The sequence below is a fragment of the Mesoplodon densirostris genome, chromosome 8 (assembly GCF_025265405.1).
Source record: "Mesoplodon densirostris isolate mMesDen1 chromosome 8, mMesDen1 primary haplotype, whole genome shotgun sequence".
NCBI classification, from domain to species: domain Eukaryota; kingdom Metazoa; phylum Chordata; class Mammalia; order Artiodactyla; family Ziphiidae; genus Mesoplodon; species Mesoplodon densirostris.
Genome location: NC_082668.1, coordinates 116054162 through 116072091, shown reverse-complemented (window position 1 = coordinate 116072091; position 17930 = coordinate 116054162). Strand labels below are relative to the sequence as shown.

The 17930-nt window shown below is 41.9% G+C and overlaps 1 protein-coding gene across 2 annotated transcripts in view; it reads left to right on the top strand.

Annotated features, from left to right (window-relative positions):
• Positions 1–17930, top strand: part of NCKAP5 (NCK associated protein 5) — a 991644-nt gene that overhangs the window by 862333 nt on the left and 111381 nt on the right. For both annotated transcript variants that reach the window (XM_060106265.1, XM_060106266.1), the window contains exon 11: positions 14783–14884. In XM_060106265.1, coding sequence (XP_059962248.1) covers positions 14783–14884 — 102 coding nt within the window. The remainder of the gene's footprint in view (positions 1–14782; positions 14885–17930) is intronic.

Below are 17930 nucleotides of genomic sequence, written 5' to 3'. Positions count from 1 at the left end.
CTTAGAATTGACAAAAGTGACTTTTCCTTGCTATATGTATTTTTTCTACCTCCGTCAGGTACCCTCTGTTGACACTTTCTGGAGTTTCAAAGGGTCATTACTTATGTGCTACCAAAACGGTGGTTCTTCAGGGGAGGGGATTCTCATATTAGGAAGCTGTTTCACGACTGTTTGCAGGGGCAGGCAAGTGTCGCTACTTGAGGATAGACGGGGGGCGGGGGGAGGGAAGCATACTACTCTGTTATTGAAAAATTACGTTAAAATTCAAAATTCCACTTTTACCCCAGTTAGGTTAGTAAAGGTAACAAATTAGGTCCTTGTGTGATTAAGGGGTGTCTTTCAGAGTCTAATGATTATCAGAGAAGGTGATATCCGGGGCCCACTTGGTGGGTATGAACCTGTGCAGTCACATAGGGGCTTAGAAGGGCCCTGTGCTTGATTTAACTCTGTTCTGTCACCATCTTGAAATTCTTAATGTCTTCTTCACAAATGGGCCCCTGCACTGGGCTCCACAAATTATGTCACTGGTCCTGAAAAGAGCTAACATTTATTGAGCATTTAATATGTTCCAAGCATTTTAATGAATGGAGTCCCTATCACAGCCTTATAAATTCGGGAGTTTCTTCTCTTGAACATCCAGTCTTCAATAAACTCCTGTGAACTAATATTGTTATTATTATCTATAAAGGAAACTAAGACTTAAAAGATGAAGTAATTGTCCCAAGCCACACAAAGCCAGAATCTGAACCCAAGAAGTCTAACACCTGGGCGCATGTGCTGTCTGGGAGAGTAGCTGATTTGTGAACCTGAACCCAGGATTTATACTGAATGTTGAACAGCTGACTTTGCAGTTATTATCTTGTTTTTTTGTTTGTTTGTTTGGGGTTTTTTTGGGGGTTTTTTGTTTGTTTTTTTGTTTTTTTGCGGTATGTGGGCCTCTCACTGTTGTGGCCTCTCCCGTTGCGGAGCACAGGCTCCGGACGCACAGGCCCAGCGGCCATGGCTCACGGGCCCAGCCGCTCCGCGGCACGTGGGATCTTCCCAGACCGGGGCACGAACCCGTTTCCCCTGCATCGGCAGGCGGACTCTCAACCACTGCGCCACCAGGGAAGCCCATATCTTCTTTGTTTTAAATGTGCCAACGAATCAAGGGTTTGGGTCCATTGGATTCCAGTTAACTGAGGTGTTTCAGTAGTACAGTGAACATGGCTCATGGACCTGAACTTCACACTTGATGACACACTGGACAAGATATCTTCTGTGACTCAACCACCAGCTTTCTGAATAAGTGATTCACATCTTACACAATGACGATACTTTTATGCACTCAAGTTAGAGGGTGTCTTATTTCATTAGTTTTCGATCAACAGAAAAGTATTTATGAAAAGAACTGCAGCATCCCACATAAAACAGCTGAACAAGAAAACAGAGATTTATATGGAATAAATGATTTGAAGCCCCTGGAATTATTAACATGGGGCATTTGAGGAGAAATATTTGTGGTTTCCAACTTATAGTCTGAGAAGAAAATTATTATCTTTAAAACTAGCTAATTAGTAACAAGTGTTCAAAATGGATCCTGAATTCTAAATAATAATTACTTCTTGGCAATTTGGACTTTCCCATAGTTTCACAAATGAGTCTAAGGGCAGTTTCTTGTCTCTATAATGCTTTGTAATATTTATAGATCTATAACCAGTTTCTTTGTAGTAGTTATTTATAGATCTCTAGCCAATTCCTCTGAAAAATAAGAACTCGCTTTTGGTATTCTCTGAGATTGAAAATGTTGCACATGTTACCAAATGAAAGGAAACTCAGAGAAAGATTAGTTTGCATCTTTTAAGAAAGTTTCCATCAAAGCAATTTATGAAAATCAATCAATCTGTAGGGATTTGAGAACACAGAATAATTTTAGGATTATGGTAACTGGTGACTGTCTCAGAAGAAAATAGAGAGATTATGTTATTTGTATTTATGCATCAAATATCCATTTAATACTTCACAATTTCCACCCTAGGAGATTAGGAATTTCTCTTTCGACCTTCTTTCTGGATGCCTGGTTCACAAATTCATGGTGTTTACTGAACAGGCTTGATGAGAACAAAGTGTTCTCTGCCTGCTGAGTCTCAAGTAAAAATGGTAGAAGCATTGTTTTATGTCTTGTGGAGGATATGCCTTTTTACTGAATTTTCTGATGCAGTTGTAAACCCCCTAATCTGTCATACAGATGTTTGTAATATCATATCATGTACTTTTCTCTTGGATGTTACAGCTGAATCTTTAGTCAACTTACTAGAGGATTTGCTGGGGAAATCGAGGAGCAGTTTTGACTTGAAATTCTGGTGTCATTTCTAGCTCAGATTTTGTTTTCAACAGCTGCTCCTAATTTGCTTGAAACACACACACACACAAAATTGAAATTTAAATATAGAATATATTTAGCAAACTGATAGAAAAATAAAAATAAATCCACTCGACTTGATAAATCCTACGCTAATAGCTGGAAACTACCACTTGCCAAGAAATGACTTAGCTCAGTGAAATGTATTTTACAGCTAATCCTTTAATGTCTGTTTTACATATTACCCTTCCCACTGTTAATATTGAACAATATTGTAAGCTAGTAATTTTATGCCCTATATTTCAAATTGCTATTAGGAAGCCACATAAATAACAGTTTTCAACTGATTGTTTATAACACCCTGAGGCATTTCTTACCATGGGGTAAAGTAAGAGTGGATTTAAAAAAAACTGCTGTGGGGTTGGAACTACAGAGAAACTGTGACTCAGATCTCTAGCAACAAAGCCTATAAAGCCAACCGAAGTCATGAGTCTGAAACCCTGATAACACACAACTTAATATTAACTATCAAAGGAGCTGAGACTACAGGCCTTCGCCGAACATTCAGCCAGAAACCGCCTTTACTTGATATGTCTTCACAAATGTTGTGAAATGAATTGGACTCTCCAGCAGCTTGTCCCACTAGAACCAGGACTTCGGGCTGTAAAATACAGATGAGGGCTCATCACAGAAGTCATCTTCATCAACGCTCTGATCTGTGTCTTACCCCAAACTCCCTGCAGGGAAAGACTGTGAGAGTGGCTGTTATAGCCCGTGAAGGTCCCAGTGGTTATGTAATCTCCCAAACTCTGCATTTCAATTTGTTCTCATCTTTCCTTGAATCATGGCAGGTGGCACCCATCTTATAAATAATTCTGCATGATCTTTTTTTTGGGGGGGGGTTCTCCAAAACACTGACAAGGCACTTTCTCTTCCTAGGAGATTCTCTTCTAGTGTCCAACAATAGTCATTTGATGTTAATATCTCCTCGTCGAAGTTGCAAGAACAGAGCGGGACCCAGGTCTGGCTTCCTGCTGGCAGCCTGGATACTCATAGAACACTCTGGCATCACAGAAGGAGCCACTCTACTTCTTCAGGATTAGTGACTAGAGATCTCTGGAATGCAGGCAGCTCTTTGCACAGCCCTAGCATGCGGCGTGAGTGAGGATCCTGGTTGGAACCCCCTGGCACCCCTTTCAGGAAGAAGCATGACGAGAAGGCTAGAAGCTGTGGGTGTGTCCTCTGTGTCCACATTTGCTTAGGGACCCTTCCTGTCTCTTCTTCCAGTGCTTGTTTACGTACCTAAGGGCCCTGGAGGCCCACAGCCAAGTTCAGCATTTGAAAAAAAATGCGTGGTGGGCAGAGGAAGAGGGGAGGAAACTTGTATTTTGGAGAGAGTGATGGGCTCAAATCCCAGCCCCTCCACTTGCTCACCCACCAGGTGACTTGCCGCAGGTCCTTGTTGCTGAGACATCCCTCTCCCCGCTCTCCTCCTTTTGAACTCACCTCTGTCGTCTTGCTGAGCCATATGCAGAAAAAGGTCACTCTCTCTCATCTCTGGACCTTTGTACAGGTTCTGCCCAGAAAGCCCTGTTTTCCTTTCTTGGTTTCTTCCCCTGAATCATCAGTTCTTGTTCATAAAATCTCAACTTAGCTATCGCTTCCCAGGAGAAGCCTTCCCAGAGCCCCCTGCTGAGTTTTCCATGGCACATGACATTGAGGGTGCCCGGTGGCTTGTCCCACAAGCACCTTAGCGGCAGGGACTGTGTTTGTCTATCGTTGTACCCTGGATTAGAGGACATCATGAGAGGCCCTGAAGTCTGTGCCCAGGTTCAGATCCCTGACCTGAACAGTTCCTTAACTTCTCTTGTTTCTCAGTTTATTCATCTGAAAAATGGAGCTCATAATAGATTCTACCTTGTTAGGTGATCCTAAGGATTAAATAAGAAAAAAATAATGTCTTTTTTTTTTTTTTTGCCTTAGCAAGGCATGTAGCAAGCACTCTGTAAATGCTTGCTATCTTTTTCAGTTTTATTTTTCAGTTAGATCCAAATATTTATATACAGAATTGCGTTTCCCTGAAAACAATGTAGAGACCTAAGAAGGAAACATCACCGATAACAAAAATATTATCAATAATAATCATCCTCATAAGGAAAGTATATTTTTGAATAAATGAATGATTTATGTTTAAGCATAGTAAGTGAAGATATTACATTGTACTTAGTTATTTCTATTTTTAATTCTATGTAGTTTATCTTGTCTAATTAATTTATATTGTTATTTTAGTAAGTTGCTTCTACCAAGCTATCATTAGCCAGATTTAATTGTAGAATTAATGATATAAACTCTGCAGTCACACTGCCTGGGATTTAAATATGATTTATATGACCTTAGACAATGTTTTTAGCTCTGTGCCTCAGTTTCCTCACCTGTAAATGGGGATAATAACAGCCCTTACTGTGAATTGTGATAAGGATTTACAAGGATAATATGCATGAAATAGATACTTAGTGCTAAAAAGAGCTCAGTGGTCGCAGCTATTGTTGTTACTGTTGTTGTTATGATTATTTCTTTTTCGGTTATCGATTATCTGCCTCTGAGAAAGGCTCTGGGCAGGAAAGTTCCCAAGGCAACATAGTTCACTTAATGGGAGTGACCCAAATTGTGGGCTTAGCACTTAGGCAGAAATAAGCAACTCATCTTGCAAAAGAGACCAATGAGGATATCAGTTTCCTTCCTTCAGGGGAAAAGTGAACAGAATGTGGTAGAGTTTGGACTTAGCAGTAGGCAGATCTGGGAGAGAATCCTGTTTCTACCACTTACTGGAATATAGCCTTGTGACACTGGATACCATCCTTAGCATTGGTTGAGTTCTTCATCCCTAAAAATTAAGATCTTAGCTTCTTCCACACAGTAGCATGAGGATTCATGAGATAAGATCAGGGAAGGGACTTCACTCAGTGCCTTTCTTCCCCCATAGGGCAGGAGGTGAATCATTTCTTCCTAAGAAACAGTGCACTGGACTCCGGTGACCATCAATGCTATTTCCAACAGGTCCGGTAAAAATAGAAGGTCAAGTTGTTTTTCTCCCTAATTCGTTTAGTTCCATGAAATCAGAGGAAAAATTTGTTCCCCCACATGTAAAAGTCAAAAAGCTTCAGAAATCCAGGAGAGTTTTCAAAAATCAAGCTTGATTAAAAATATAAAATGCAGTGTAGATAATTTTACAAAACAGCAGGGGCAATTGGAAAGCTCTTATTAAAGTACCTGTTAAAGTAATTAGTGATAAAAATGGAAATTTCAAGGCACTTCTCTATCTCTTAGATCCCAGAATAGGCTCAGACTGTGCTGAATCACTTCCTCTCTCAGATCAGAGTCACAGAAAAAGACAAAAGAGAAGCTTCAAAGAGTTTTAGGATTGGGAGGCAGGTGTGAACCACTCTTAGGAACTGGCCCTTCCCAGGTCTGAGTGAGCTGAAGCCCTTACCATACATCCTGTTTCCCAACACCTGTCACTTTGCTGTTACATATTAAATACTTCTGATTCCTTTTTGTTTGTTTTATGTAAAGAGACCAAGGGATTTGGGAGCTTGACAGGGAGACCTAAGCCCGTATGGCCTGAATCTTTATTGCACAGAATGTTATCTTATTTATATTTAACTGTGTTGCCACACTGACCCCTACCCTCACTGCCCCGCCTCCGTATCACTCTTCCTGTACCATGACCTCTTTTGCATATCCTGCCTTAAAATTCTTCTGTTTTTTTCTCATCTGTGTGTCCAAGCTCCTCATTCATATCATAGGCTCCACTAACGGGCTTCTTTGAGTCTGTTCATAGTTCATAGTCAGGACTCTTACATAGTAGATGCTTCATGAATGCTTCTTGTTGGACTAATTAGAGTGGAGACGCCCGAGGGCAAGGTCTGCTGTTCATATCCTCATCCATCATCCCGCTGGTCCTCTCCCAGCAGGACCTCAGTGCGCTGTTAATGGAATTTCAGAAGATAGGACAGATTTGAGACACTCCAGTCATCCGTCTGAGCTGCAGAAGCCCCAAATAAACTTCCTAGTAACCAAACCAAATGCTCCCTTAGGCAGCCACTGGGTAATCAGGTTGTCATGGTAGCAGGGACCCTTGAAGAAGGTTTTGAATATAGCTGTGGAATAATTGTTTCAAAAGCGTGTATAACCTTGGATCCCGGAGAAGTAGAAGAGAGGGTGCGGAGCCGTGTCCTATGCAGAGGCACCATCCAGAGCGAAGCAGAATGCATCCAAACGGGTCACAGAAGGACGGATATGCAGGACAAGGCTGAAAGGTGTCAGGGAAAATAAGAATTGCATCAAGGACCGGTGTAGATGGCTAAAAAAAAATTAGCTCTAAAAATTTCACACTCTGGAGTGAGATCAGATCTTGATGGACATATGTTTTAAAGGACCTCTAAGAGAATATTCAAAAGACATGCTCTGTGTCGCATCAGCAAAATGACCGAATGCAGATATTACGTTTTATCTTTGTATCCCCAAATAGAAATTATGGCATAATTAATTAAACATCAGCCTTTATCCAAAAATATTTTGTCCTAGGCTCAAATTTTTGTGAATCTAAGAAAGGACCATATAATACTCAGTTACATAATACGCAGTTATGTAATGTTCAGTTTTATAATAAATTCTTAATGGAACAGAATGAAGCCTCTGAAATGTGAACTAGGGGTCTGCCACAATATCTCTTGATGGGGTTTGGAAGGGCTGATGAAAAATCACATTTCTGAGTGTGGCAAGATGTAAATAAAAATGTAAGTCTAGTGTGTGAGAAAGATAAAACTTGGGGGGTTTGGGGATGATCATCTGGGGAGTAAAGCTTCCAAAGAAAAATTATCTTAATCAGGCTTCGAGTCATTTTAGGAGATTTCCTTGAACTTCCTTTCAGAGCCTTGTGCATACCTGTGAAAACTGCCTTATTACCCAACAGAAGGAACAAGGCTTATTCACTTGGAGATGTCTAATTCAAGCCATATTTAGAACAAGTCTCTTAAATATATACCAAATCCACTGCACATGTTTTCTACCCCTGTAACAGAGGATATCCAAGAAAGGTGAACTCACAGGAAAAGCCATGAAATTGGCAAAATCCAAAGATGCTCAAAGGATTTCATAACTACGTACTCCAGACTTGCTTCCTTTGTGCTGGGATAAAAGGGGATGAAACACACTGCCTGGGGACCAGCATGGGCTGAATTGAGGGAGCAGGGGTGGGGCTCTAGGAAGCTCTCCGGAAGCTGTGAGTTGAGGTCAGATCTCCAAGGTGGAGGCAAGACATTGTGACAACAAAGCCACAGCTGACGAAGCAGTAAATTCTTCACCCAAGAAATCAGCCTAGGATCCAGGCCACAATGAGACAGGGAGGAAGGGGGCAGGGTACAACTATTAAAAGAATGACACAACATTAAGAAGGACAGGATACGACAAAAACCGGTTAGAGGGCCTCCCTGGTGGCGCAGTGGTTGAGAGTCCGCCTGCCGATGCAGGGGATACGGGTTCGTGCCCCGGTCTGGGGGGACCCCATATGCCGCGGAGCGGCTGGGCCCGTGAGCCATGGCCGCTGGGCCTGCGCGTCCGGAGCCTGTGCTCCGCAACGGGAGAGGCCACAACAGTGAGAGGCCCACGAACTGCAAAAAAAAAAAAAAAAAAAAAAAAAAAAAAACCGGTTAGAACCTACCAGGCCCAAGATGGCAGAAGATTTGACTTCCGGTGGACCTTGAGCCTCATCATCCGCTCACTGTAATGCATTAGCTAAAATGACACACCCACAGGCGCCATGACAGTTCTGAGGCCAACCATAAAAGGCCAAAGAGTGAGTGATGCTACAATTCTTGGAAATCCCTGCCCCTTCCCCAAAATAGTTGGAATCATCCCTCCCACTCTTTCGCCTGTGAAATTACCCGGCCCGTCAAAATGAACCACCCACAGTTCAGTGCTGCCGCCCACCTTCTGAGATGGCCCACACTCTGTCTATGGAGTGCGTACCTCTCTAAGTAAACCTGCCTTCACTTTACTACGGCTCGCTCTTGAATTCTTTCCTGCACAAAGCCAAGGGCCCTCCCTTGGTGGCCCACCCCAGGGACTCACTCAAGACCTAGGACGTGACCATCCTCTCACAGCCCATTTTTCCTACCACTAGATCTGTGAGGGAGGGTGATTCCTAAACAAGGTCAAGTACAAATGAGCCACCAGCCAAGATAGAGCAGTGAGAGCAGCAGCGCTCAGCAGGGGAGCGGGCAAGAGCAGTTGAGCCTAGGCTCCGAGATGAGAAGCAACCAGGGTCAGCTGCTGGTATTGTGTCTCTTGGGGAGAGGGTTGAATGGCTAAAGATACCAATGGTGAGTGGGCAAATCCCAAGAAATTCTTCCACTCCTAAATACACTACCATGAACTTTTTTGAGAGTAGAAAAATACCTTCTGATGGGTGGTAGAGGGCATTAGGAATAGAATTCAGGGAAACGTGGTCGGTAAAGAAGGTTGGGCCCTAGATCATTTGGCAATAGCAGAACTCATCGCTTCATAAATAAAATAGGACTTCAAGAATTGTAGGCAGAGAAGCCATCCCGTTTGACTGGGAGACCTTTTCCACAAGGGACAGAAAGAACTCTAGAGAATATAAAACAGGACACGGTAGAATTCAGGATCTTGGTACTGTAGCATCTACCAAGCTTGAGTAAATCAAGGGGATTGAAGCAGATCAGATTAAAAACACTAATTCACATTCACCTTTTGTGGCTGAACCTAAATTACCCATGTTGGTAGTGTCCATTAATCAGATATATGCCATATTCACTCTCATAATTTCTTTTTTACAGGTATTTGGTTTTCTTAGTTAGAGGGGAGAATAATTGTATGCATGATTATGGTATTAGCTTAATTCTGTCACCAGATCTGAATGAAGATAAGGGAGTGATGGTTAGACAATCCTTTTTGGATGTTCCTCGTTCCGTCTGAAATCCTGAAATGAAAAACTTCACACAATCCTCTTCAAACTTTAGGGAGTACATCAATAAATACAAAAGCCGCTCCACCCTATTTCATTTGGTTTTTCCTGTATGGTTTCCCACGTTACCCACATTTCTCAGATAATCTGCTTTTTAACCTCACCTTGTGTCACTAAATAAGGACTCAGTGTCGTCCTGGCCTCAGCAATCACTGCCTTCCAGTCGTGACATCGTCTCGGTACTGAGCAAAAGTCCAAAGGCAGAATTCTGTTAAATGCAACAAGCCTTCACTAAGCATGTGAAGAAGTGCAGCTCCGTGAGTGAGGAGAGAAACAAAAAATGGCAAAGCGGCCCTCCAGCCCCACCCTGAAAGCCAGGCACACCTTGGTCTCAGTCTCGGCCGCCATCATTAGCTGGAGAGCTGCAAAGCCATCCGGGCTACTGTGAAAGGGGCCCCTCCACCTCCATCCCACCAGGTGATGCACAGTTGGTCTCAGGTGCAGTCCTTCTCGGCCTTGAATTACAGATTCAAAACTGTAAAATAGAAAATAGAGCTGGCTGACTGAAGGCAGAGTAATCCACCAAAAATTATTAACCCAGCTTGTATTTCTGGCCCTGGCTGCTCTGGCATTGCCAGGTCCCCAAAGCTGACCACACGGTATTTTACTCTGCTGTGCGGCATGTGTTCTGACTGTGGATTGAGCTACACCATGGCTGGTCACACAACCCCTCACCCCTGCCCCTGCATAGTGACACACAGTAGACCTCTTCTCCATGAAGCTGAAAATACATGCGTGAATATGTGTTTCTGAATGTGTATCTAATGTGTGTATATACGTAATGTGTGCGTAGGAATTTATGTGTGTATGTGTGTCTTTATTTAGTGACTGCTCTGTTTGCTCTAGAGTGCTTATCTCAGAAAAGGGTGACATCAGCCAGTTAATATTAATCCTGATAACAAACAAACCCCCAAATGATTAATGGCTCAAACCCAGTGTAAGTTTCTTTCTTGTGGAAAGTCCAGAAGAGGTGCTTCTGGTCCCAGGGCAGCTCTTTTCCACTGACTTCAGAAATCCAAACTCCTCCTACCTGCTGGCTCCATCTTCAACACGTGACTTCTGTGATTGCCGTGCTGAGTTGGCTGCATCAAACTGGTGGAAGGGGAAAGAGGGTGGAGCACCGCATGTGGGAGATATTCCGGAGCCAGGACAGATATCACTTTTGCTCATACCCCGTTGGCTGGAACTAACCCTGTCACATGGCCACACCTAACTGCAAAGGGTGCTGGGAAATGTAGTCCAGCTGTGTGGCTAGAGGGAAGAGGGAATGGGTTCCATGACACCTAGCCAGCCCCTGCCACAGAGACAAAGCAGAAATCGAGGGCTTGGCCTGCATTCTCATGGAGCTGGTCACCCCATTAGGGAAATAGACCCTGCAATACAGGAGCAATTCAGCCATTACGCTCTTCAGATAAAGGGCCAAAATGATGGAGGCCATAATCCATCTGGGTGAGGAATCCACTGGGAGCTAGAGATGACGGACAACCCTACAGGCAGGTTTCCGTGCAGTCCTGAATAGTGAGCAGGTTTCAGGCAGGTGGGCAGGAGCAGGGAGAGTGTGCTATAGGCAGACGGACAAAAGCACCAGCTCAGAAGTGAGAGGGGCCCATTCTAGAGACAGTGAAACCAGTCTGGCAGGAAGAGAGGGGTGAACAGTTACCATGAAAGGAAGCATTTGAGTGAAAAGATCTCACTGGCCTCTAGTTTGAGAATGTGTGAGGCTGGGAGTCTCTATTTCTAAGACCAAGTGAAATCTCAGTTACTGAGATAGTATGAGAAGTGATGTGAGGTCAATTTCAAATCTATAATGAGTAATATTGTTATCTCTCATGTCTAAACACACACACAAAGACACACACACACATGCACACACACACACACGCACACACAAAACCATGTCCGAGTCAGATCCAGGATTCATCCAGATTCGTAGGCTAAAGATGTCAAGTTTGAAAATTTTCAGGTGGGAGACTTTATCTGAATGGACACTTATTCAGTATACATGAACTGTAGGTAGGTAGTCATGTGATAGTGAATTTGCCCTCAAACTAAGCAGGTGGACTTCCTTGAAGAGGCAGGGGTACTCTCCTCTCAGTTATACTCTGTCAATGATTTTAATTGACTTCCTCATGTATATATTCTACCTGAATTAAGGCCACATAACATCGCAACACCAGTTTGAAAAGTAATATTCTCTCTCCCTCTATGAGAATTTATTTATTATATATGTATATGTAGAAAATACAAACCTTTCATAAAAGTACTTTTAGTATAACACTAATGGTATTGTGAGCTTTTGTGGTTATTTAACCATGAAGGATGTTTATGTGAAAGGATGATATTTACCTTTTATTTTCTTACCTACAGCCTTAACACAGATGTAGATTTTATTTTCCTCTAAGTCAGTTTTTACTCTCCTTACATACATGTAAACTGTAACAACAGATGATTCCTTTGTACCTTAGCATTTAAGAAATTACCAACTCTCTTATATGTAGTGAGGTGGATGGACCTAGAGTGTGTCATACAGAGTGAAGTAAGTCAGAAAGAGAAAGACAAATACCGTATGGTAACACATATATATGGAATCTAAAAAAAAAAAAAGTTTATGAAGAACCTAGGGGCAGGACAGGAATAAAGACGCAGATATAGAGAGTGGACTTGAGGACACGGGGTGGGGGAAGGGTAAGCTGGGATGAAGTGAGAGAGTGGCATGGACATATATACACTCCCAAATGTAAAATAGATAGCTAGTGGGAAGCAGCCGCATAGCACAGGGAGATCACCTCGGTGCTTTGTGACCACCTAGAGGTGTGGGATACGGAGGGTTGGAGGGAGACACAAGAGGGAGGAGATATGGGGATATATGTATATGTATAGCTGATTCACTTTGTCATAAAGCAGAAACTAACACACCATTGTAAAGCAGTTATACTCCAATAAAGATGATTTTAAAAAAAGAAATTACCAACTCTCAGTTATGACAATTAATTGGTATAAGACTGTGTAAATTTCACAGTACTATCTTACTTATTATCCTTTCTGACTATGGCAGTACCTCTCCCTACCTGAGAGGTAGGTTAAGTAGCTTCTTCCATCCCTTTGTAACAGGCAAGGAATCTGAGACAAAGAGGTTCAGTTACATCCTGAGATCTGGTAAAATCTGTGCCTTCGGGCTGAAACTCAGGTCCCCTTGCCCAAGGATCTGTCTCCTCTCCTTCATGACTTTACCTCTCTCAGTGGAGAGAACTGACCATTTGCATAAAAATAACTAAAATATAACCTCATTTAGGAGGATGGGTTTATATATACACATATTCATGCAGAAAGCAAAATGATGACATCATATATCTGGTAAGAAGTGTAACCATGAACTGAATAAGAAGTCAGATATCTAATCTATAAGGACTCTTCCCCCAAATCACATGATATACCACTCAAAATCATCATTTCTTTTGTTGAATGTCATTTCCCATAAATTCTTTGACTCTTTGCATATTGATAAATGTGTTCTTAAGTCTTAGAATGTTATCATTCTTTTGGCACTCTCTCAATCCTTAAAACCTATATGTGGGTGGAGAAAATATAGACATCTTTTTCTTTATGGACTACAACAAGCATCAGTTGTGTACTTACTGAGTATGACACATTGTGTGACAGATCCTGGGGCCTAAAAGATCTTTGATTCTAGAGGGAGCTCGAGATAAGGATTATAAATATTGTGCAGAAACAACATCCTGGCTCTAGTTACCTATTGATGTCTTGGCATTGTTGGAGAAATTAGAATCTTCAAAATAATGGAAAACCAGATATCTAGGATTTATGTTCTTTTTGGTTAAAGTAACTCCACAAACACAAATTGAGAGAAGCAAGAGTATAAGTCTGGGGCTTCCCTGGTGGTGCAGTGGTTGAGAGTCCGCCTGCTGATGCAGGGGACACGGGTTCGTGCCCCAGTCTGGGAAGATCCCACATGCTGCGGAGCGGCTGGGCCCGTGCGCCATGGCCGCTGAGCCTGCGCGTCCGGAGCCTGTGCTCCGCAACGGGAGAGGCCACAACAGTGAGAGGCCCGCGTACCGCAAAAAAAAAAAAAAAAAAAAAGAGTATAAGTCTGAAGCAAATGATTTTAAGCTCTACTGATAAGAAGGAGAACTGATCCATAGCAGAAAAAAAAAAAAAAAAACTGCCTTTATTCCTGCAGATGGATGCAGCGCAATGCTACCAGAGTGCTTATCCTTCAGTGGGTGCTGAATAGATGTTTGTTGAGTGACTAACCAGGTACACAGGGCTTTCACACGAGTTCAACCTGAAGGAAGTCAAATGGGGAACAGTAAATATGGCTCATTTTAGTGGAGTTCACAGCCCTGCTGACAACATGGTGGATCTGCTGGGACAAAGTGACCCTTGGGCAACCCCTGCATGCTAAGATGATCCTAGCATTAATTATTGGCAGAGAACTAGTCATTTCCCAGATCAACATCAGTATGCAGCAAGGCCTTTCCTGGGAGGAAAAGGAATAGAAAAACTTTTCAGAGGTGAGGGAGGCATCTCAGCCACATTATTTACTTATTCGATTCGATTTTTTAGTGTCTGAAGTCACAAAAGTTGTAACCAAGACAAACCAGGCTGTAAGTACCATTTTTAAAATGTCATCAGCCTAGCAGAAACATTAGACATAAATCACGAGTTTTATTGTATTTGCAATTAAAAAGATCAAATTTAATATCTACAGAAAAGCCTTAGTAATTAGGATAAAGATTAATATAGTGAAATGTCCCTGGTTTAGCAAGCCACCCAAGCAAAGCTGAAATAAAGAATTGAGTATATAATCGAATGGCATGTGAATATTAATGCACAAAGCCCTCCAAGTCCCCAGATCCCTGATGCAATTATTTTCTATTCACATTAATTGTTCCTAACAGATGACATTAATGACTTTGAGCTAAAATGTGTTCAAGGGAAGATTTCACAAGATCAGTGCTGTTTAGAAATAAGGTCACTTTTACAATCATTTGCTCAGATTTTAACCACTACTCAACATAATAAGGTTAACATGGTGAGTGCTTTTTAATGTGAATATCAAAAGTTAATTTAATGTTAATATCAAAAGCCAATAAGTATATTGGGGTATTCACATTTTTCTTGCTATTTCTTTTTCCTTACTACTTATTTTCCAACACATACTGACAGACTGTGAAAGTGTGATTATTGTTTATAATGTGTAATTGCACGTGTGTATATATAGAACACTGATAAACTCAGATAAACTTTTTTGAGTTAGGGTATGTTATCTAATCTAGAAATGTCAACTGTTTTGAGATTTACCTGTCCAAGGCAAGATTTGAAACAAACAATTAAATCAACACTATTCAAAATTTCTGCCTGTTTTTACCCAGAAACTTCACTCCCGCATCTTAGATCTTTCAACCGGGGATTTGCTCTCAGATGTGGAAAGAAGCCGGAGTCTGACGCACTCACGAACTGATGTTGAAATGCACGTGAGTTTCCCTGTCGCCTTCAGGACACTTGTTCAGGTTGTTATATTCCTTCCTTCCATCAGAAATGATGTCACAAGTGAACCATAAAGCGCACCCTTGAAGCATTGTCAGGCAGATTAAAAATACTTTCCTTTCTTGTGTTCTCTGCAATTCAATATCATGTCCCCCAGCTGATGAAGTAAGCAGAAAGTGTCACTGTCGGCAAAAATATCATAAATCTTGCCTCGTCCCCAAGATACCTTTTTGGGTATTGATTACATCTCAAAGTCTCTGAGAAATGGCCAAGGAGCTTTTTATTAAAGCCCATGTCCCATATTACTCATCCTACTTTTATGATATATTATGTATGAACTTTTAAAAATTCATGGTCTGTACTTTTTTTTTCTTTAGCTAGGGTTATCTTTGTGCTTATTTGGCAAAACTTTAACCAGCGTGGTTTTTAACTCTCATTGACATAAAAAAAGTATCTTGAAAAACACAAGAGCCAAATAAATATATAATGAAAAATGTTAGGCTGAAAACAATGACAGATGGACATTTGTGGATAACTGGCCTTTTATTTTACTGTATAATTTTATAAGTGTAGCTAGGAGAGTCTATATCGGAGGTAAATATTCTCAAGTTAGATTGGAATTAAATGTCAGTGGAATGCTGTCACTTTAAACATTCCTGAAGACCTTAATGGCATCCAATCTATAATATGGCCTTAAGATCAGGAATTTTTTAAGTTGCAGTTTTTATCCAAGAAATCCTTGCCTTCATTTTCTACGCCTCTCTCCTTTTTTTAACTAAAATCATGGATTTTGTATTGCATTTCTCATAGTAAGGATGTTAAAGCACATGAGTGCTTCAAGGTGGTAATCTAAAATACACTATGGGAAAAAGACACTTGGAATAGTGTAAACGGTATACTTTGCCAATTAAATCAACACAATTAAGATAATGTTGCAACGGAAACCGACATACATCTTGTGGCAAAGAAGAATTTTAATAATAATCATTATCTATTACTAATTACGACTCTTCTCAGGAGGATGTTTTGGAAGGAAGTCTATATACGTGCAGGAGTTCTGCTTATTGTCAGGGGCCTTACTTGGAGCTATGTCATAGTGGCTGGGACCTGGGCCTGACATCAGAATGTTGTATTGACTGGGTGACCTTGGACAAGATTTTAACACCTCAGAGCCTCAGCTTCCCCATCTGGAAAATGAGAAAAAATGATATTTCTTTTCTATTTCTGAGAGTTGTAGTGAGGATTGAATAAGATAATATATAAAATGTACATAACACAGTACCTGATAACAGTTTGGAGCCATGACGAGATCTCCACTGCTTTAGCCCTCTCGCGTTCTTAAGTATTTGGCCGCATGCCACGGCCACAGAAGAACGTGGTGAAGATGGAGAATGAGAATAGAGAAAAGTGTCTACTGGTGTGTCCCTACAGAAGGTCACATCAGTGACCCGTGGAAATAAAGCACACCCACTTCTGGCTGTTTCTCATCACAGCGCCCATGTGTAAGACCATGATGGCACATTAAGAAGTGTAATGCATGGTCCCTTAGGGAGGCTATAAAGTATAATTTTGTTGAAAAACCAAGACACACACATATTAAAAAAAAACATTTTTAGTAATAGTAGTAAAACCTGACAGTTACTAAGTTTTACTATTACTAATAATTACTAAATATCATTAAGCGAACTACTACTAATGGGCAGCGGCTCTTCACTCTTCACGTTGATCTTATGTGCTAGGTGCTTTCATTACCTCCAGTTAGAAAGAAGGAAACTGAGGCATGGAGGAGTTCAATAGTTTTCCCAAGGTCAAAGAGTTAGCCAGTGAGAGAGCCAGGATTTAACCCTTATAAGTGGCCTTGGGATTCAACCGCTCAATCACAGAACAGTTATTTATTGGAGCAGGTAATCCTACATGATAATCATGTGCTGATGAGGGAAGAAACTTCAGGACAGAGGAGCTCGCTTTTCAGCCATGATGTCAGAGATGCTGGGTCCCTTATTAAATTCCAACATTGATTGCCCAAGGTCAGGGAAAGGTGGGAGAATTTCCTAGTAGAGAGGACTCACCCCTTCCTCTTCTTGGGAAAGAATTACTCTGTAATCAGCCCAACACACACACACACACACACACACACACACACACACACACACACACACACACACACACACACACACACACACACACACACACACACACACACACACACACACACACACACACACACACACACACACACACACACACACACACACACACACACACACACACACACACACACACACACACACACACACACACACACACCCCACTGCTCCACACCACTCCTTTCATCCTGCGCAGCACAGCCCAGGTCACACTGTGAGATACACAACTTGCTACCAAGTAATCCGCATGAGAGGTAATCGTCTCTCTTCGCTCCTCCTAGGCTAGGGGCTTTCTACTCAAAGCACAGGCCCTGGACCAGCAGCATCAAAGCACCTGGGAATTTCTTAAAATACTACATCTCAGACCCCACCTCAGAATTACTGAATCAAAATCTGTATTTAACAAGATCTGGGATGACTTATGTGCCCATGAAAGGATGAAAAGCCCGGCTTAGAGGACACTTCTCTGCATGGCTACCCCAGCCCTACCTGCCCCACATGACATTGATGGGCCTTCCCCACCTCCCAACCATGTCCTCCATCACATCTGGGCATCTCAAGTTCAAGGTCAAGGGAGAGGCAACAATGCCTTCCTCCTCCAGCTCATCTTCTGAGTTCTAGTGTCCTGTCCTCTTAATCCGACATCTGTATGGAGGTGCACACGTGTGACAACTGGGCAAGGAAGCTTATTTGTTAAAAAGAGGCCTGGGAATGAGTTGTAAAAATAGACAGTATTTTGATAGGTGAGGTGGGAAGGTATAGATAGGAAAGACAGAGAGAAATCACGTATAAGCTTCAGTACTTTGGGAAAAGGTAGAATATAAACGGTGACTGACACCTGTGCAGGGTGTGAGAAAAGCCATGGGAGAAGTTTGGATCGGATGGC